Source organism: Mytilus galloprovincialis, chromosome 6, assembly GCF_965363235.1.
Source record: "Mytilus galloprovincialis chromosome 6, xbMytGall1.hap1.1, whole genome shotgun sequence".
Lineage (NCBI taxonomy): Eukaryota > Metazoa > Mollusca > Bivalvia > Mytilida > Mytilidae > Mytilus > Mytilus galloprovincialis.
Window position 1 is genome coordinate 30,482,863 of NC_134843.1, and position 22,118 is coordinate 30,504,980.

Sequence of the window (22,118 nt, forward strand, 5' to 3'; positions counted from 1 at the left end):
TTATTGATAAAACAAGAACTTTTTGCTGATAAATGATAACACTTCTATGTAAAACATGACAGAATCTGGTTCTATCTTAATAAAACATATATAAATATCATTTCTCCTTCATAGAAAATGTCTGTATTCAATTCATTAAACAGTTCATAACTATAAATATCTATAAAAACACTGGCCTTTTTCTGCTTACAAGGATCTGACAGAAGCTCTGTTCTACTATATGTTTAGATTATTGTTACATCAAGGAAGTTTTGGTCTCACAATCAAGCATGGACACAGGGTTTGTATTTTATTAATATCAAAGTTTTTGTTAACATCAAATAGTTTGACTTGGGAATAAATTAAAAAAAAATGTGTAAAGTAATTACTGCTCAAGCAACACTTTGGTAAATTTTAATTAGCAGAATCAAGCCGTTTCATCTGAATCATTTACGCATGCATTGGTTTTACTGTAATTCTATTACCCTCTAAACTTGATAAAAAATGGTGAAAAGAGTCAAATAATTTCGAGTTTAGAAAAGTCTGCTTCTATTACCTCTTCATGTTGGTCACCCATTTCCATTTTCAATTGTTCTATCTTGTTTCGATGTTTTCTTTCCATTTCATCCTTGACCTTCTCTACCTCAAGGTCATACTTTCTCTGTAATGATTCTACTTTTGTATTCTTCTCATCCTCTAATCTCTTCTGTTCATTTTCTGATGCTGACTCAACCTATACAAAGTATATCACAGAAATTTAAGCACTACTTTTCTATTTCTTTTGTAATGCTATAAAAAGTTTTACCAAAAAAATCTAAACTCATTTTTTTTCAAAATTATAATTTCCGGGTTTAAATTTCTATCATGCATGCAGTTCCAATAAAATGATACTGAAAAGAGCTAAAAAAATTATGATGAACTTTGGGATATATCCTTATGTATATTGCATCAACAATATTAAATGCTAGATAGTAAAGCTATGATTCTATAGACAACATATAGTTTCCTCTTTTTCTCATTGTAAACAAAAAGAGGAGGAAAACATGAAAATTTAACTATAACAAGAATGTATCCATAGTACACAGATGACCCATCTGCACTATCACTTTCTATGTTCAGTGGACTGTGAAAAAGGGGTAAAATCTCTAATTTGGCATTAAAATAAGAAAGATCATATCATAGGGAACATGTATAATAAGTTTCAAGTTGATTGGACTTCAACTTCATCAACAACTACCTTGACCCAAAACTTTAACCTGGAGCAGGACAGATGGACGAACAAATGGACGCACAGACCAGAAAACATAATGCCCATAAATGGGGCAACCATAAATGGGGCATAAAAATTAACATATGGCATATGAAAATTTTGATGCATATGGAATCTGATTGAAAAAGAAATGAATTATCTAGCTCTTCTATTTTTCTAAAATATAAAGTTTTATACAAATATTTCCTGCCGTCATAGCAAGATAATCATCCCTATGTCTGGCTTCAGCATATTTAAGGACAAATGTGAGAAAAAATTACAAGTTTTTGCTGACTGAATATTTTTTTTTTTTTTCATATATATACCTGATTATTAATTCTACTCAATATTTCTCTCTTTTGAGATTCTAACTTTGTCTGTTCATCTCTCTGTAATACATTGACTTCTGCTCTTAAATTCTCCAATGCTCTGTCCATTTGTTTTCTAAGTGAAAAATATGAATATAATTATAATTAATTTGGAATTTTTTTTTTTTACTGTTTTTAAATTTTAATAAGATAAAATAATTTCTTCATTTTATTAGGTTCCTTCAGGAAGAGATCAAGTGTAAAATAAAATTAAGAGATTGATGACACTTTTTACTGTTCTATTTTTGTTTTTATGGTTCTGATAATTATTATGAATTCTTAACTTTTTGCATATATTTCATATATGGAAATAAACAGAAAAAGTGTATTGTTTTAATAGCAAACACTTATTCAACAATTAAGGTGGTACCTAACACTACAGGGAGATAACTCTGTAAAGTCAGCTAAACGTTTTAATTAGGTTGTGTTGTAAAAGGAATATTAAGCTTCTCAATAATCAAAATTGGTGTATGTCAAATTGCAAAATAACCAGTGTAATTTTTCTGACAAAATGTTATGTTCAAAATTTTTAAAATTTTTATATTTTTGTTAAAGTGTCAAAGTAAATACTTAGACAAAATTTTATTAAAATTAAACAAGCCAAATTAATTTTAGTGAAAGTGTGTACCACCTTAAAAAAAAACCTCTGTCAGAATCTGTATAAACATTTACCAGCTTACTGAATTTACAGAAATTGAAATCAGACCATATTCTGTGATATAAAATACATCTACCGTTTTTGCAGAAAGTTTCATCAATGATTAAACAATAAAATTATTGAAGACAAAAATTAGAACAGTTTATTTAGAAAATAAAGTTCTCAATGTATAAAAAAATCAATGACTATAGCTCAAAAAGCTTAAAAGAAATACAATGAGCAAATTTAACTTACAAATTTTTTTTGCATACCAATATGTAAGATCGAACAAATGGGAAGGGAAGGATGTTAAATAGAAAATTTGTTAGCTGTAAATTAGAATATACTTTTAGAGTTAAAATGATTGATTGATAAATTTTTGGCTGAATTTCCAGTGAAATATATTTCATGCATATTCAAGACAGGTGTAAAATAATAATTGAAGATATGGATTTTTTAATATTTATTGTTAAGGCATTTCAAAGCTTTATTTTAGTCATTGCCATTTAAATGAATTTGAAGAATATTCCATAATTTTAGTAATATCGACAACATTAGCAAACCAGTGATAAAGACAGATACATTTTGAATTGTTACAACCAATTTCTAATCAGTCAAACATATAAAGTAACATGCATGCATTTGATCCTTTAACAAAAAGTATATGCAAAATATGTACATAGTGTAATTTGTACTTGGAACAATTTATGTTCAGTACAAAATTTTCTCCACATTCTGCATAAACTGTGAAACATAATTATAAACATGCAACAACAGTAACCCCTCCACCATATCCATGCTAACAATTTAATTATAATAACAATCATGCAAATTTGGAGTTCGATGAACATTGAATTTTACCGAATGTTGACTTCCTCCTCGGACAGCTGTTTGTCAATTTCATCTTGTATTTTACTAGCTGAATTTTCATTCTCATGTTTTAGAACTGATGATTTTTCTTCCAACTCTGTTTTGTATTGACTTTCTAAGTTGCTGATAGGAATACCAAATAAATGACAATTTGTTCGTTCAGTTGAAGACATTTTTGATGTAAGCCATCATTGTTTACTGTGTTATGTAGTAATTAAAGATTTCATAAATAAAATTTAGCAATTAATAGGTACTGCAGCGAAATGTACTTTTATTCATGGGTGTCCATAGCCTTGGTTAATTAAATAATAATTAGATCACGGGTTAAAAGCTTTTTATTAACATATTAACAAAAAAAAATGCTTTAGTAACATATAACAGTATTTGAATATAAAAAAACGAAAATCGTCACCCAATGAATAAAAGTGCTTTCACAGTTTATCATAGTAGAAGAAAACTATAAAATATAACTAACACAATATAAATACTATAGTATCTAAAAAGAGAAGAAAAATCTGTCTACAAATCTATACTAATGCATAAATCTATATTAGGACATAATTAAAGTTTTGAAGTAAATATGTTATACAAAGCTCGTAAATAAAACTGTCTATAAAAAAATCACCAAAAGCTTACTAAAATATGATGTCACAATAATTAAACACTATACCTGATGTACTCTTCATTTTCCATCTTCAATTTTCTTTCCTCTTCTTCCTGTTCTCTTTTGATTTCATCTCTCATTCTCTTTATTCTTCTGTCTTTGTCCTGAAAAGTTTAAATATTTACAGTAAGAAATTATTTAAGCATGATTTTGATACAAAAATGACAATAATTTATTTGTCTTTTTATATGTGGTTTTAAATGATCAGGGAGACTTTCATAATAGAGAAAATATATAAATTGACCTACAGCCCAATAGAATTTCAGTATACAATTGACTCTCGTTATCTCGAAGTCAGCCGGACCAGAGAAATATTTCGAGATACACGTAGTTTGACTTTAAAGAAAACCAGAAGTTTAACAGAACAAGGGACACAACTCTTGCTTGGCTTGGTAAAGCTAAAATAAATCCGGGTGAATATGGGAAGGGGATCGATATTCTGATATTAGATCGATGCATTTGTATGTTATGGTCTTTCATTATGTTTTATCGCACTCTTTCTTTTCAAAAGAAAATACAACAAGATTAAAGACGCCGATTGAGTATTTTTGAGGTGATCATCAACAGAAGTCATAATCCTTACTTTATACACACCCAAGCTCATTAGTGTAAATCACAATTAATTGTTTTGTAAACATTTTAAATACTTTTTCATGAACATTGACAATGTATCACTAATTATTTATAAAAAAATCTATAAAAGATAATCTTAGGTAAACACTCGTGGAAATAGCATGTCATAAATCAATAGAGTGGTCAGTGACTGGAAATTTAATTACACGTGTATTGTCAGATTAACTCTTCAATCCATTTAAATGCCGGAGGTCATGTTTTGACATATGTGTATTAGTTCGAGATAAATAATGAACTTTGAATGCTTTTGTTAACCTTGGGATCGTAAATTTAGTTTGACTCAACCAAAATTTCAACTCATCCAATTTCGACTCATCAGGAGTCGAATTACATACATTTATATGGAGCAAAGTTCAGGACCATGTGAAAACTTCGACTCATCCGAAATTTCGAGTCAACCGAGTTCGAGACAACGAGAGTTAACTGTACCTTATATGAATGAACTTGAGTATAACAATATATTGTCTTTAATACTGACAAGTAAAGCACAGACTTAACAGTTCATCAGTAATTAATGTGTCAAGAACTGTACACCTCACACTATTTATCAAATTACATCACAGGTATGAAGAATAAATTAATGTGTCAAGAACTGTACACCTCACACTATTTATCAAATTACATCACAGGTATGAAGAATAAATTAATGTGTCAAGAACTGTACACCTCACACTATTTATCAAATTACATCACAGGTATGAAGAATAAATTAATGTGTCAAGAACTGTACACCTCACACTATTTATCAAATTACATCACAGGTATGAAGAATAAACTCATCATAGCTTTAAATTTTGTACACCTGATGTGCCGTTCATTTATAAAAGACTCATCAGAGATATTTGCATTCAAAAAGTTACAAAAAGCCAAATAAGTACAAAGTTGAAGAGCATTGAGGATCCAAAATATCTGAAAAACAGGGGGAGATAAATAATATATCAGGTACAGGCCATAAAGCATTACCTCCAGCATTTCCAGTCTTTTATCTTCAAACTCCCTGTCAAGTGTATCTCTAAGATCATCATATCTCATTTCACTGGAGGCTCGCAGATTGTGCTCTTCATTGTATGTCCTGAAAAGATAGATCGATAGATATAAAGTTTATTCTCATAAAACCATGCTAGTACATAGGTTACAGAGAAGTTAAAAATACATATTTCTTATACTTGCATACCTTTTAGGTTTACTTTTATGTGGTTTACATAAATGTTTTGAAAGGAATAATTGTTCGAGGGTTGATTAATGTTCTGTGGCATTCATTACAAATGCAGGTAAATAACTTGATATTTTGATACTCTTGTTTTTTGGGCTAGACTCTTTTCCATAGTCAGGATTTTAATGTTTTGTCATTAAGGTGAAACATTATTATCATTTTGATTGTACCTGCTAGTCTCTGTTCTTACTTCAAAATGTCAAATACTTGGTATAAAAGCAGCAACTATCTATTTTGAGGTCTTTGGTTTGCCCAGGTCATGGATTAAACCTATGACCTACAGCACTAAAGGGAAGAAAGTTCTTTGGTTTGCCCAGGTCATGGATTAAACCTATGACCCATAGCACTAAAGGCAAGAAAGTTCTTTGGTTTGCCCAGGTCATGGATTAAACCTATGACCCAAAGCACTAAAGGGAAGAAAGTTCTTTGGTTTGCCCAGGTCATGGATTAAACCTATAACCCATAGCACTAAAGGGAAGAAAGTTCTTTGGTTTGCCCAGGTCATGGATTAAACCTATGACCCATAGCACTAAAGGGAAGAAAGTTCTTTGGTTTGCCCAGGTCATGGATTAAACCTATGACCCATAGCACTAAAGGGAAGAAAGTTCTTTGGTTTGCCCAGGTCATGGATTAAACCTACCCACAGCACTAAAGGAAAGAAAGTTCTTTGGTTTGCTCAGGACTCATGGATTAAACCTATGATCCACAGCACTAAAGGGAAGAAAGTTCTTTGGTTTGCCAAGGTCATGGATTAAACCTATAACCCAGAGCACTAAAGGGAAGAAAGTTCTTTGGTTTGCCAAGGTCATGGATTAAACCTATGACCCACAGCACTACAGAGAAGAAAGTTCTTTGGTTTGCCCAAGTCATGGATTAAACCTATGACCCATAGCACTAAAGGGAAGAAAATTCTTTGGTTTGCCCAGGTCACGGATTAAACCTATGACCCATAGCACTAAAGGGAAGAAAGTTCTTTGGTTTGCCCAGGTCATGGATTAAACCTATGACCCACAGCACTAAAGGGAAGAAAGTTCTTTGGTTTGCCCAGGTCATGGATTAAACCTATAACCCATAGCACTAAAGGGAAGAAAGTTCTTTGGTTTGCCCAGGTCATGGATTAAACCTATGACCCACAGCACTAAAGGGAAGACAGTTCTTTGGTTTGCCCAGGTCATGGATTAAACCTATGACCCACAGCACTAAAGGAAAGAAAGTTCTTTGGTTTGCCCAGGTCATGGATTAAACCTATGACCCAAAGCACTAAAGGGAAGAAAGTTCTTTGGTTTGCCCAGGTCATGGATTAAACCTATGACCCACAGCACTAAAGGAAAGAAAGTTCTTTGGTTTGCTCAGGACTCATGGATTAAACCTATGATCCACAGCACTAAAGGGAAGAAAGTTCTTTGGTTTGCCAAGGTCATGGATTAAACCTATAACCCAGAGCACTAAAGGGAAGAAAGTTCTTTGGTTTGCCCAGGTCATGGATTAAACCTATGACCCACAGCACTACAGAGAAGAAAGTTCTTTGGTTTGCCCAAGTCATGGATTAAACCTATGACCCATAGCACTAAAGGGAAGAAAATTCTTTGGTTTGCCCAGGTCATGGATTAAACCTATGACCCATAGCACTAAAGGGAAGAAAGTTCTTTGGTTTGCCCAGGTCATGGATTAAACCTATGACCCACAGCACTAAAGGGAAGAAAGTTCTTTGGTTTGCCCAGGTCATGGATTAAACCTATAACCCATAGCACTAAAGGGAAGAAAGTTCTTTGGTTTGCCCAGGTCATGGATTAAACCTATGACCCACAGCACTAAAGGGAAGACAGTTCTTTGGTTTGCCCAGGTCATGGATTAAACCTATGACCCACAGCACTAAAGGAAAGAAAGTTCTTTGGTTTGCCCAGGTCATGGATTAAACCTATGACCCAAAGCACTAAAGGGAAGAAAGTTCTTTGGTTTGCCCAGGTCATGGATTAAACCTATAACCCATAGCACTAAAGGGAAGAAAGTTCTTTGGTTTGCCCAGGTCATGGATTAAACCTATGACCCACAGCACTAAAGGGAAGAAAGTTCTTTGGTTTTCCCAGGTCATGGATTAAACCTATGACCCATAGCACTAAAGGGAAGAAAGTTCTTTGGTTTGCCCAGGTCATGGATTAAACCTAAGACCCACAGCACTAAAGGAAAGAAAGTTCTTTGGTTTGCTCAGGACTCATGGATTAAACCTATGATCCACAGCACTAAAGGGAAGAAAGTTCTTTGGTTTGCCAAGGTCATGGATTAAACCTATAACCCAGAGCACTAAAGGGAAGAAAGTTCTTTGGTTTGCCCAGGTCATGGATTAAACCTATGACCCACAGCACTACAGAGAAGAAAGTTCTTTGGTTTGCCCAAGTCATGGATTAAACCTATGACCCATAGCACTAAAAGGAAGAAAATTCTTTGGTTTGCCCAGGTCATGGATTAAACCTATGACCCATAGCACTAAAGGGAAGAAAGTTCTTTGGTTTGCCCAGGTCATGGATTAAACCTATGACCCATAGCACTAAAGGGAAGAAAGTTCTTTGGTTTGCCCAGGTCATGGATTAAACCTATAACCCATAGCACTAAAGGGAAGAAAGTTCTTTGGTTTGCCCAGGTCATGGATTAAACCTATGACCCACAGCACTAAAGGGAAGACAGTTCTTTGGTTTGCCCAGGTCATGGATTAAACCTATGACCCACAGCACTAAAGGAAAGAAAGTTCTTTGGTTTGCCCAGGTCATGGATTAAACCTATGACCCAAAGCACTAAAGGGAAGAAAGTTCTTTGGTTTGCCCAGGTCATGGATTAAACCTATGACCCACAGCACTAAAGGAAAGAAAGTTCTTTGGTTTGCTCAGGACTCATGGATTAAACCTATGATCCACAGCACTAAAGGGAAGAAAGTTCTTTGGTTTGCCAAGGTCATGGATTAAACCTATAACCCAGAGCACTAAAGGGAAGAAAGTTCTTTGGTTTGCCCAGGTCATGGATTAAACATATGACCCACAGCACTACAGAGAAGAAAGTTCTTTGGTTTGCCCAAGTCATGGATTAAACCTATGACCCATAGCACTAAAGGGAAGAAAATTCTTTGGTTTGCCCAGGTCATGGATTAAACCTATGACCCATAGCACTAAAGGGAAGAAAGTTCTTTGGTTTGCCCAGGTCATGGATTAAACCTATGACCCACAGCACTAAAGGGAAGAAAGTTCTTTGGTTTGCCCAGGTCATGGATTAAACCTATAACCCATAGCACTAAAGGGAAGAAAGTTCTTTGGTTTGCCCAGGTCATGGATTAAACCTATGACCCACAGCACTAAAGGGAAGACAGTTCTTTGGTTTGCCCAGGTCATGGATTAAACCTATGACCCACAGCACTAAAGGAAAGAAAGTTCTTTGGTTTGCCCAGGTCATGGATTAAACCTATGACCCAAAGCACTAAAGGGAAGAAAGTTCTTTGGTTTGCCCAGGTCATGGATTAAACCTATAACCCATAGCACTAAAGGGAAGAAAGTTCTTTGGTTTGCCCAGGTCATGGATTAAACCTATGACCCACAGCACTAAAGGGAAGAAAGTTCTTTGGTTTTCCCAGGTCATGGATTAAACCTATGACCCATAGCACTAAAGGGAAGAAAGTTCTTTGGTTTGCCCAGGTCATGGATTAAACCTATGACCCACAGCACTAAAGGGAAGAAAGTTCTTTGGTTTTCCCAGGTCATGGATTAAACCTATGACCCATAGCACTAAAGGGAATAAAGTTCTTTGGCTTGCCCAGGTCATGGATTAAACCTATGACCCACAGCACTAAAGGGAAGAAAGTTTCTATGAAACAACTGAGATTAATAGAGGATGTTCATAAATAATTTCAAACAATTAAATTATGCTTTTACTCATGTGCAACATACTTTTAATTTTCAAAAATGTTGGCATAGAAGATTCTATCACAGTTTAATATCAAATACTAAATAATGGAATCCTTATTCTAATACATTCAATTTTTTTGTTGGTATCTTTAACCTAAATTCATGTTGATCTTACACCAGCTTTTGGAAATTATAAACCCCATATATCTTATATCAAAGACTTATTCACAAATACTATACAAAAGTCTTAGTAAAACACTATAAAAAACTTACATTTTATCATCATAACTTTCTTGCCTTGTTGTCAATCGTCTGAAATATATACAAAAGCCAATAAAAACTTTTTTTTCATAATGATTTCAATAAACTCAGTGAATGTCCTTGACTGTTAGGCAGCTGACACAGCTATGTGTGCTTTGATAATCAAATATCACAGAAGAACAATAGGCCTTTTGATGGATATTGCAGCCATATTGAAGAAGGTTGAAATAGTAAGAAGGAAGTTTTCACATTGTTTTCAAAGCTTTTTTACCTCTTTTATGAAAATATGCCTGCTGTTCAATATTGCTGCAATAACCATGAAAAGGCCTATTTAATAATTTATGAAAAACTGAATGATAGTCTGTTGTCATCTTTTGAACATCTTTGGGGGTCATCAATATCAATGATGCAACCATAAAATGTTGTCTCTTGTCATTATTTTGTATATGTTCCTGCATTTTTGTATTTCTTTTGATAGTTTCCTTTCGTTTTTTTGTCTTTTTCTTACATTTACTTCTTGTTTGACCTACAAGTTGCCACATTTGATATAGTCTATCTCATGACCATTTGCATTTTGTAAACTATGTTTTAATAGTTGTGCATGGCATAAAGTAACTAAGAAACTGACATAGTGTCATGATCAATTCAACAACCAGAAACAATACTTTAGATCTGATTTACTGGTATACTTGAAAAATTATAGCCACAACCAAACTGGATAATTTCAAATGAAAAATAATGATGTAAATTTTATACACCATGGCAGTTTATCAAATAAGCATGTTATATTTCACATTGAAAGACCTACTTTTCAGCAGCACTGGCAGCTATTTCAGCTCTTCTTTTCCTCTCTTCCTCAAATCTGTCTATAGGACTCATCTTACCACCAGGGGAATCTCCTCTAGCAGTCGACATGGCTGACATTGTTCCCTCAAAATCATGTAACTAAAAACACATTAAAATAATTAAGAACAAAATCTGATATCATCTCCTTTCATTAAGTTAAAATTGTCTCCCATCTTTTATAATGCTTTGATCATGTTCTTATTGTGTATATCTCAAGTTCTTTCTACTGTTTCTTTTTTTTTCTCTTTTCTCTTTTTATCTTATTTGCTAATACTGAACATAGAGCAGTAGTCCAAGACAACAAATGAATTACTGTATATTCAAAAATAATTGCATGCATTTATTATTGCCATTGTTAAAGAATGGACAAAAACATGAGTTTAATTATTGCGATTTCAGGAAAATCTGCATAAAGATATGTATCAGATATCAGAATGAGAGTTCTTAATAATGCAATACTCAACCAGTCACATTATTAGTATCAATACAAAACCTCCCAATAATTTCTGGATTTACAGTACTAATAGTTTCTGCCAAATTTGACAAAATTAAAATACTATTTCTGGCCATTTAACATGAAACAAACATATAAATTGCAAATATAGGACTGTCAATTTGACTAGCTGGTAGAGTAAACTATACTACCTGACTCATACATTACCTTTTCTAGAGATCCTCTCACTGGTTCTAAACCACCTATATCCATATCCATAATTCTTTCTGATAAATTCTTATCTATACCAAAGTCCTGAAATATTTATGTCATACTTAGAATCTATCATTGTAAAAAAAAAATTCAAAAAATTCAGACATTTGATTACACTATAATTTATATGTAAATGTAGTTCAAACCATAATTTACAACAAGAGTTTCCATATGTTTTTAATGTACAATTTTAGATACATGTCTGTCTCCAAATATAAAATTAAATTTAGATATACATCATTTTTATATAATTAGTAAAACTCATGACATACAATACCCCATACAGGCATTTGTTCTGATGGGTAGTGCAAAAGTTTCTGAAGAAGACTTTCAAAAGATGCCAAATAATTGGAAAAAAGTGCCTTCATCTGTCAAAAACTTCTCAAAATTTTTCAACAAGAAAATAAGCAAAACCTTGTAATAAGTCAATCCACTTCAAATAAAGAGTGGTATATTTTTTGTTGAAAAGAAGGGACTTCTCTTCTCACCAACATACTGAAGTTGAACTTGTCATGAGAAAGTGCAGATTTGTAAAGTTCAATAACTTTTATTGACCAAAGCCTGCAGATTTTGTTACTTACAATTTCTTTACCAAAATCTTCACTGTCTGTTTCTGATTCCCCCTTTGGTTGGTTTTGGTCACTTTCTCCAGATTCCTGCAAAGATATATTATTCAAAAATAATTTATATGGAATTTCTCCTAAAACTAAATATATAAAATATATATAAATTCACTTTACCTATAACTTTAAATCAAGTTATACTACAATTTGAAATTATAACATATTGAACCATCCAATTGCATTTATTTATATTTAGTTTCGATGTTTTTTTTCCCAATGTTCATGTTTTTCACAATTGTTAGATTTATATATGTAGCATTCAGTTAAGATGCCTTTGTTTCAAACCATGTTGAATGTGTTGTTTAAATCTATGTACATACATTAATTTTTTTTCTTACCAAAAATACACACACCATTTGTTTTTTTTTCAAATGTTAGTACATGAGATAATCCAGAGCTTATGGGGTGATTCATGTTACTCAGTCTTTTGTTTGCAATGTTGTGTTTTACAGTGTAACCTGCCTAATCCGACACCTGAGTAATCCAACATCCTGCTTTAACTGACACATTTTCATGGTCCCTAAATTTGCCTATCCTTGCAGAAAAAAACCTGAATATTCCAACACCCTCAATAATCAGACATTTTTTTCTGGGCCCCAGTGTGTTGGATAACACAGGTTACACTGTATATGCTTTTGTTTTTCTTTTGGTCATTTTTGTTATTTGCCATGGCATTACCAGTTTTAATTTAACTTATGAGTTTAATTCTCTATTTGGTTTTTTTCACCTCTTTTAAGATAACAAAAACCAATTGAAATTTCAATTATGCTTATTCTAATGACCTGATATTCCATTTCTTGTGGTGTCAGGTTTACACTGTGATGTGGCCTTTCTTCTTCTGGACCCTGAAATGATAAGAGTTTAAGATATGATGTATAAGGAAAAGTGTGTATAAAAATTCCTTAAAAGGCTCATTAGTGAAATAATCATAATGTTAATGTCCTGGTACTTATATTTATACATCACATACAATATATACCATAACTTTCTTCTAATACACACAGATTAATGCCTAGACTTTTTAAGATGTGTTAAATTCTGTTTTGAGCTCATCTCCAAAACTTTATAGAAACCAGGAACTACCTTTAAAAACCAGGACTTATTTCTATTACTTATTTGAAAGAAGTGAAGGATTAAGTAATGATTTCTGATCTATTCTGGTGTTACTTTATTTTCAGGATCTTTATTAAATTTGAATTAACAAATAAAAAGGTATGATTTGATAAAATAATTTGATTTATATCAATATATACTAACATCATCCTCAAACTCATTTGAGTAAAAAGGAATTGACATGCTGCTTGTGAGGTTTCCACTTTTACTCAGCTTTAGGGAACCTGTCGTTGTGTTGAAACTTGACTTTACCTAAAAATATTAAGAATGTTATAGCTAATAAGAAATAAAAAAATTATGACAATAGCTATTCTGCTGACAAAGAATCAATGCATTTGATTTTGTTTGTTAGATGTTCAGTTACCTTTCTTCCCGTCCAACAATTTACAGAAAAAAGTTCAAACAAAGTATATATACACTGATTTTTTTATATTGCTAACAATTCTTCGTAATAATTAAAATGAATGCATGATACATTTAGATTGTGCATTTATGTGCATTTACAAACAAAAAAGAAACAATATAGCTTTGTTTTTTAGTAATATTTTTTTAATATATGTATGCTTTTTTTCATCAAGGATTTTTATCTAATTATTTAAATATTTGTTTATGTAGATATAGGAAGGTCACCGGTGTGACAACTCTCCATCCAAGCCATAATAATGAAGATCTTAAGATTGATTGGAAGCCATAGTCAATAGGTTTTCAATGATTTGCAATTTTCTAATTTCCCTCGATAACAAAAAAAAATCGATTTCATTTTCTGTTACTTTCTGTAAATCGTCGGTTTTTTCTGTAAGCCATCGAATCCCTTTTCTTCTAGTGTATGTTCAATAAAAACTTTTTAATTTTATTGTATTTTGATCCTTCATTTTTGTGGTCATCACAAGCTTAGTGGAAAGGAGTAAACATATTGTTATCACTGAAGACTTAAAGATGTCTTGTATTTGTTTGTTTCTTTTTTATTAGTGTAAACATGTTGTCTTATGAACAGCTAGCTCACATCTTGAATGCCTCCAATTTTTCAATAATTTCAAATTCAACAGGTCCTTTTAATTAAAACTCTATTATGCTATTATGAGCTATTTCAAAATTGATTGTTGGTGCAAATTAGACAAAACCCCAGGTAAAATCACCTAAATCAAACTGTCTGCAAAAAATTGAATGAAGAATAATCACTTTCTTCTTAATTTCAAGATAGACACAATGCTATATTTTGCTGTACAAGTTATACAATAATATATCTATTATTTTGCACAAGTTTTGACATAGTTCTGTACAAGTTTATAAATATTCAAAATGTATGAACTACTTTCAAGCTTTTCCCTTCAGCAAAGCACTATTCTCAGGATGACTGCGTCACAACTAAGGAATATCTAGGGACTCTAGCATGAGTAAAACACAAAACCAAACATTTTCTATATCAGATTTCATGCAACCAATACATTTCTGAGTGACATCTTCACGCAGTTACACTATGATACAGGAAAACATGAAAATGTAGTGTTATCTTATTAAATGAAAATGGTGATGCCCTTTCTACTTTTGATGACCTTCTAGCATGCAAGAAAACTTACTGTTGGTGACATCTACAGAAATAAGTATTCCAATAAAAGTTTTCACTTCAAATTATTTCTAAATATTAGACAACTCCAATAAACAAATATGGGTGTTTCAAATCTGATACGCCACAGATCACAAATTATCATAGATATTTGCTGAAAAAAGCAAACATTTGTTTCATCTGAAATTCATTAAAGATTATTAAAAAAATATATAGAGATTTTTGTTGAATTTTACATAGATTGGGACATGCAAAAATAGAGTGTGCTTTGATAACTAAAAAAATAACAATACATAGCATTTTTCTCTATGATTAAATATTCATTTGGTTCCTTCATGCACATAATATTTCCCATTAAGAAAATTATTTCAAAACCATGCCTTTTTGTCAGTTTTTGATAAAAATCAAATCATGCTATCTTCAGTCATGTCAGTCCTTCAAATGTGTTTAAAGATTTGTAATATATGAAACACTTAAAAATTATTTTCTTTGCTCATAGCCATCAATCTTCTTTGACAAATCTCATGAGTTGATACTTGATCCTAAAATCCTTTCCTTTTTTCTGGTCCATACCTAATAATCTTTTTTGACAAAAGTTAAATGACTTGATTTTATAATCCTTTATTTTTTTGGACCCAAAAGAGTCTCTTAGTACTATTTATTGCAAACAAATTTTTATACATCCTGAATCATCCAATAATACAACACACATTTCAAGACAACTTTTTAATTCAAATTGTATATGGTGAACCAACACCTGGAGTAGTGATTTTGTGGTAGGGGAATAAATGAGTGATACCTATTTTTCTTGAAAAAGTAAGAAATAACTGGTACAAGTGTTGTTGTCTTTAAAATCAATCATCTAAATTCAAATGAAAACAAGAATGTGTCCATAGTACACAGATGCCCCACTTGCACTATCATTTTACATGTTCAGTAGACCGTGAAATTGGGGTCAATACTTTAATTTGGCATTAAAATTAGAAAGATCATATCATAGTAAACATATGTACTAAGTTTCAAGTTGATTGGACTTCAACTTCATCAAAGACTACCTTGACCAAAAACTTTAACCTGAGCTTCACACTATCTTTTTCTTTGTTCAGTGGACAGTAAAATTGGGGTCAATACTTTAATTTGACATTTAAATTAGAAAGATCATATCATAGGGAACATGTGTACTAAGTTTCAAGTTGATTGGACTTCAACTTCATCAAAATCTACTTTGACCAAAAACTTTAACCTGAAGCGGGACGAACAGACAACGAACAGAGGCACAGACCAGAAAACATAATGCCCCTCTACTATCGTAGGTGGGACATAAAAATAATGTAAGATAAAACATAGATTTTGTTAACTGTGCATGTATATTAATACAAAAGTATTGGGATTGCAGCTTGTGATTCTGTTGATACATACCGGCTGACTAGTTCCTGTTGATCCTCTTAGCGGCGCTAGTGATCCACCCAATGATCTCATCGGTTCTAGTCCACCATGCATAGATGGTGTACCCATACTCTGTTCTGCCTTCAATGGGCCAAGTTGTAACTGTAATGGTCAAAAGATAATAACTAGATGTGTCAGTTAAACACAAATGTCCATTTTCAAACAAAAAAAAATGGAAAAATATATTTAAACAATAATAGCAGATTAATTGGAAAAAGGCTTTAACTCAATCTGAATTTCATCAAATATACTCAAATAAAAAATAAACACACTGTTTTTCATAAATTGTGTAAAGAACAAAGTCTTAATTCTGTCAATAGCAGGTCATAAAACTTAACAATTTAAATAAATAAATCAGAACACTATGCTAGACGTCATTTTTTCATGTCTCTGAACAGGAAAATGTATGAATGCAAACAAATATTATTCACTCATACCACAAGAGAGATGAATTAAAAGATGAAGTTCTTGACATACCTTAGGTTTTCCTGGTTTCTCTTTCTTTTTCTTTCCATCATCCTTTCCAGCTTTTCCTTTCTTTCCTTTTAAAAGAATGATAATTTTAATTAAAATGATACAGATAAAAATTACAAAAAAAAACAATTTTAAGGGTCCTTTTTTCTATGAATAACATTGAAATATGAACTTAATTTTCATAAAAACCTTACCAATATTTCTATATATGTTTCCATCAAAGTAGAAACTTTATCAAACATTTTGACTACTTTATAGCAGTAAATATTTTGCATTATTCTTTTCAAGGTGAATAAATTAGGAAAAAGCTCATTAAGAAAACTATCATTGGCAATTGTTAAAATAACTCCTATACAAGACTTAGGGAAATTGAAAAAAAACCAAACTTAGTAGATAGACAGCATTCACATGACAGAGTTACATTTTATATGATGAATCTTAAAAGGTTCTATATAAATATATGCTGCTTTGGATCTTCAAGTGCAAACATATTCATTGACGAAATATCACGCAGACATGGCCTATTGGTAGAATGGTAAAACACTTTCCTGAAAAATTTACATATGTTCTGCAGGGAAATTTTAATGGAAAGATATTTTCTCCATACAAAAAACAATAAAGATGTGCACTCTCACATATCTGGAAAAATGAATTGAAATGAATATGGATTCTTAGGGTTCACCAGGCCAGGCAAAGCAGGCTAGATTATCCCACTAGGATTTTTGACATTGCCCTTAGGATGCCACAAGGAGAACTTTGTTTTGGCCTCAATTTTTCAGTAAAATTCTCTTAAACTTACCAGGAGAAGCTGGTGGGCCTCCACTTGGTCCTCCACTTCTGGGTGGACCTGTAAATATAAACAAACATTATATAATTGCTTCCAGATTATAATGTGTAGAATGATAAAGTAAACTTGGCATAAAATTGACCAATGTTTTTTTTCTTTTCTTCATTAGCTGTAAGCAATTTAGCAATTATGATAATAAGTTTTTAGCGTAACATAACACCATCTTCCCTTTAATAGTGTAGTTCCTTTTCTTTATGAGCAGGGTTTAAGCTAGGATTTTGAAGGCTTTAGTCACTTTTGCACGCTATCGAATTCAACCTATTTTTGTGTAACAGCAAGGGACCAAAAGATGTATATTTCTAGCTTCATCTTTGACTTTGTCAGATTTTAAAGGACTTTGGTATGATTGGCAGTTATTGTATGATTTGACTGTATTGGTCCTTATTATGAAAGATTCTGACATGGGATCCGGAAATTTATTAACAATTTCTCTTCAGTTAGTTTTATTTTCTTTTAAATAAGGAATCACAGCAGAAATTTACTTGCAATGATGATCTCACTGCATACTCATTATCCTTATAAAACATCTAAATCAATATTTGGACATCATTTCTATTAAGTTGGAACTGAATAAAATCCTTTTTGAACGATTGTAATGAGGTTGTAAACAAATCAAGAATAGCCAATAGATTACATTTTCTACTTTTGGTTTTAAAATGAAATTAAAACGGGAAGTGACACGTGGATAATAAATTTCAAACGAGTCCGGATTCATCAGGAAATTATCATTTTTCGATTTAAGTTCCTTTGGTAAGAGATATATATTTGTGTCTCTCATTTAATTGGTACTGAATGATTTCTTTTTTTATGTTTTTGTTGTCTATAAATAGCCATAGGAATATTTTCACGCATGTGTAGTACACCGTACAGGAAGCACCTGTTTGACTCGTGAAAACATTTCTGAACGTTTTGAATAAAGTTCTATATTCTAAATGGAAATTGTCAAAAGTTTTTGATGAAAATTTATATCAAATATGACGAAAGTGCATTTGAATGATGAATCTACGACATAGAAACTTCAAATTGTGATCGATTGAGAAATTTTGAAATTCAAATGCGAACTGTCCAGGGGGAAACAATTTTGATCAAATGACAAAACTATATATACTCCTGGATGCTGAAATGCATACTGACTGATTTTCCTGGAGAAAATAATTATGATGGTCAATTATGAGGTTTATTGGTAATAGATGGATAAGTGACCCATTGGATGGCGATAAGCAGATTAGTTGTAATCACAACTTGTAACACCTGTTGCAAATGTTAATTACCTGGGGGTCATAAACTTGTCAAAAACATAAAGACAGGTAAATTTATAGTATTTTAATGAGAAAATATTTTTACACTTTCAATTTTAAGTGACGAAATTGTTTTGAAATACTTTCATCAATGCGAAAACCATTTCGTAAATTACGAAAGTGACAAGCGCTAGCAAAATCATTGTTTATGAGACTGTAGACACATGAATTCTCCTCATAATCTTTTTTTTTTAACTTTACATAAGATTTTTTACTGTCTATCATATTTTTCATTTATGGTTTCATTAATTAATCAGGCTGTTTGTATTCTCATTCGAATTGCTTTACATTTGTCATTTCCATCAAAACCTTTTTCAAGCTAACTTAGCTTGCTATGCTGCATGGATTTTGCTCATTATTGAAGTATGTAAATCGAACTATTTGTTACCTGATCCTTTATTCATATTAAACTTCATTCTTTCTTCAATGACCATCTGTCTGTAGAATTCATCACAAGGGTGATCCCATATACTGGTACCCAAGGCAAAGTTAAAGTAATACAAATCTCCATTTGTGTCTTGGCTGTAAAGAGATGTGTTATGAAGTTTATACGACACTGATAACATGGTCAAAAATTCTGTACAGATTATAATTTGTACAACAATACAATTTGCACACAACATATATATATATACATGCATGCTTCAATGATGATAAAGATAGCTTATAATAATTTATAAGAATGAAATTGGGTAATACAATATATCATTTTATTGAATAGCAATATAATATTTCCCACAGAAAGTAACCAAAAGTTAGCGTGCAATAAATTCTATTATCACATATTTGTTACGAATACGTTGGGTTTTGCATATGCAATAACCTCAAAATTGCCCGGGGCAAAAAAGACGATATTGATATTGTGCCCTGATTCCAAATGACGTCACGTCATTGCGTCCTTAACGACACTTTTGTGATACAAAAGGAGTAGGTCCAGTAAGACCCCTTTTTGGCCCTAAAATATAGCAGTTTTACAAAATTGTTAAAATGTAAACTTTTAGTCATTTATTGGATAGTAGAAAGGTTCTGCTACATAAATATGGGCTCTTTTTGACAATACAATGCACATATATTGAGAACTAGCACCATTAATTCATGCTAAATTACTGAAATCTTCACAATTCCAGCATTTTAGTTAAATTTTAGACGGTTTCCGTGTAAAACGAAAGTGGCCGCATTCGTGTTCATCCAAAATATTGAAATGGAAGTTGTATTTGATGATAACACATAATATATATAAAGATTGAGGATGAACACGGATGCTGCCACTTTCGTTTTTGACAAAAACAATCTGAAAAGTGACATTTTATCGCATATTTGGTAGATTTCTCATATTTGAGCCTGAATCGGATCGTTTTTAATGACTAAATAAGTTAAAATCTTTCACATAAATTAATTGCATCATATGAAATAGACACTTAAGTATTTAAAAAGTGGTCAAAATCTTTCGTCAGATGAAACTGAAATTTGAGGCCAAAATAGGTCCTTACCGGACCTACTCCTTTAAAATTTTACCTGTTATGTTTCATTAAATTGTAATAATTGGACTTTGTGTCTCTATTCTGCAGAACTTAGATATGTGATAAATAGATTATAACATGTCTTTTCCATATTTGCACTGGTATCATCCCTCGACCCAGATCGGCCCGAGACTTTAGCCAATATGGGAGTCTCGGGATGATACCAGGGCCAATATGGAAAAGGCCATGTTATAATCTATACATATTGCACTAGTGCCATAAATCATCAAAATTCATGACGTCATCAATGACAAAATCTTAGTTTAACCAATTTTTACTTTCAAATATTATATTGCTATACAATAAAAAGGTTATTGCATGAATATTGGGGAAAATTGTCCCTCGTAGAACATATATTGCACTCGCAAGCTCGTGCAATATAAAGTTCTACTCTGGACAATATTCCCCAATATTCATGCAATAACCCTATACTATAAAGAATGTTCATATCAAAATGGTTTTTATATCAACATGTAAAAAAGTAAACAGGGAAAATCTCCAAAACTTGATTTTCGTAGATATTGTATTTTTTTGGTTTTTGCCAAGAACAAACCAATAGAAAATGTGTACTTTGTTGAACATTTACATTCAAGGTTTATCTTCCCCCAAGAAATCCAAAAATTGGTATCTAACAACTTATAGCAGTAACATAGCAGCAAGAAGACATCTTTTTCCATTTTTGTAAAATATATTTCTTTCAAATGTTAGTACAATGTAGGTATAAGAAGATGTGATATGAGTGCCTATGAGACATACAATGTAGGTATAAGGAGATGTGATATGAGTGCCTATGAGACGTACAATGTAGGTATAAGGAGATGTGGTATGAGTGCCTATGAGACGTACAATGTAGGTATAAGAAGATGTGGTATGAGTGCCTATGAGACGTACAATGTAGGTATAAGAAGATGTGATATGAGTGCCTATGAGACATACAATGTAGGTATAAGGAGATGTGATATGAGTGCCTATGAGACGTACAATGTAGGTATAAGAAGATGTGGTATGAGTGCCTATGAGACGTACAATGTAGGTATAAGGAGATGTGATATGAGTGCCTATGAGACATACAATGTAGGTTTAAGGAGATGTGATATGAGTGCCTATGAGACGTACAATGTAGGTATAAGGAGATGTGATATGAGTGCCTATGAGACGTACAATGTAGGTATAAGAAGATGTGGTATGAGTGCCTATGAGACGTACAATGTAGGTATAAGGAGATGTGATATGAGTGCCTATGAGACATACAATGTAGGTATAAGGAGATGTGATATGAGTGCCTATGAGACATACAATGTAGGTATAAGGAGATGTGATATGAGTGCCTTTGAGACGTACAATGTAGGTATAAGGAGATGTGATATGAGTGCCTATGAGACGTACAATGTAGGTATAAGGAGATGTGATATGAGTGCCTATGAGACAACTCTCCATCCAAGTCAAAATTTGTAAAAGGAAACCATTAAAGATCAAAGAAGGGTCTTCAACACGGAGCCTTGACTCACATCAAACAGCAAGCTATAAAGGGCCTAAAAAAATCTAGCGTAAAACTATTCTGACAGGAAACAAACAGTCTTATCTATATAAAATATACATGGATACCAAATGTTTTCATATAAATGCAAATATTTGCTTTTTTCTCAAGATAAACATCTTATCTTATCTTCTTTCAACTTTTATTTTTCCTTAACATAGATGATACCACTTACCATGGTCTCCAGTGTTCAGGTAAAGGTGCTATAATTCCTTCTTTAGCTATCCACATCAGGTGGCCTTCCTTGTAAGGATCTATACCAATGATCTGAGCATACTCAAATATCTCTGTAAAAAAGAACAAAATAAAGTTCAAAACATAATGGATTTTTAATATCATAAATAGTTTTCTACAGTGACTATTGAGAACTCAATGATATAAAA

General features: G+C 32.2%; 1 protein-coding gene across 2 annotated transcripts in view; it reads right to left on the minus strand.

Annotated features, from left to right (window-relative positions):
* LOC143079342 (uncharacterized) overlaps window positions 1–22,118 on the minus strand; it is a 49,633-nt gene that overhangs the window by 22,738 nt on the left and 4,777 nt on the right. Inside the window, exons 3-18 of one of the 2 annotated variants that reach the window (XM_076254597.1) lie at window positions 21,911–22,022; window positions 19,067–19,200; window positions 17,333–17,380; window positions 16,537–16,601; window positions 16,033–16,161; window positions 13,194–13,301; window positions 12,719–12,781; window positions 11,895–11,969; window positions 11,269–11,355; window positions 10,570–10,706; window positions 9,774–9,812; window positions 5,364–5,472; window positions 3,774–3,871; window positions 3,095–3,226; window positions 1,555–1,672; window positions 536–712 (exon numbers count right to left, since the gene is read on the minus strand). In XM_076254597.1, the coding sequence (XP_076110712.1) occupies window positions 536–712; window positions 1,555–1,672; window positions 3,095–3,226; window positions 3,774–3,871; window positions 5,364–5,472; window positions 9,774–9,812; window positions 10,570–10,706; window positions 11,269–11,355; window positions 11,895–11,969; window positions 12,719–12,781; window positions 13,194–13,301; window positions 16,033–16,161; window positions 16,537–16,601; window positions 17,333–17,380; window positions 19,067–19,200; window positions 21,911–22,022 (1,631 nt within the window). The remainder of the gene's footprint in view (window positions 1–535; window positions 713–1,554; window positions 1,673–3,094; window positions 3,227–3,773; window positions 3,872–5,363; window positions 5,473–9,773; window positions 9,813–10,569; window positions 10,707–11,268; window positions 11,356–11,894; window positions 11,970–12,718; window positions 12,782–13,193; window positions 13,302–16,032; window positions 16,162–16,536; window positions 16,602–17,332; window positions 17,381–19,066; window positions 19,201–21,910; window positions 22,023–22,118) is intronic. The other variant, XM_076254598.1, reaches the window with a different exon arrangement.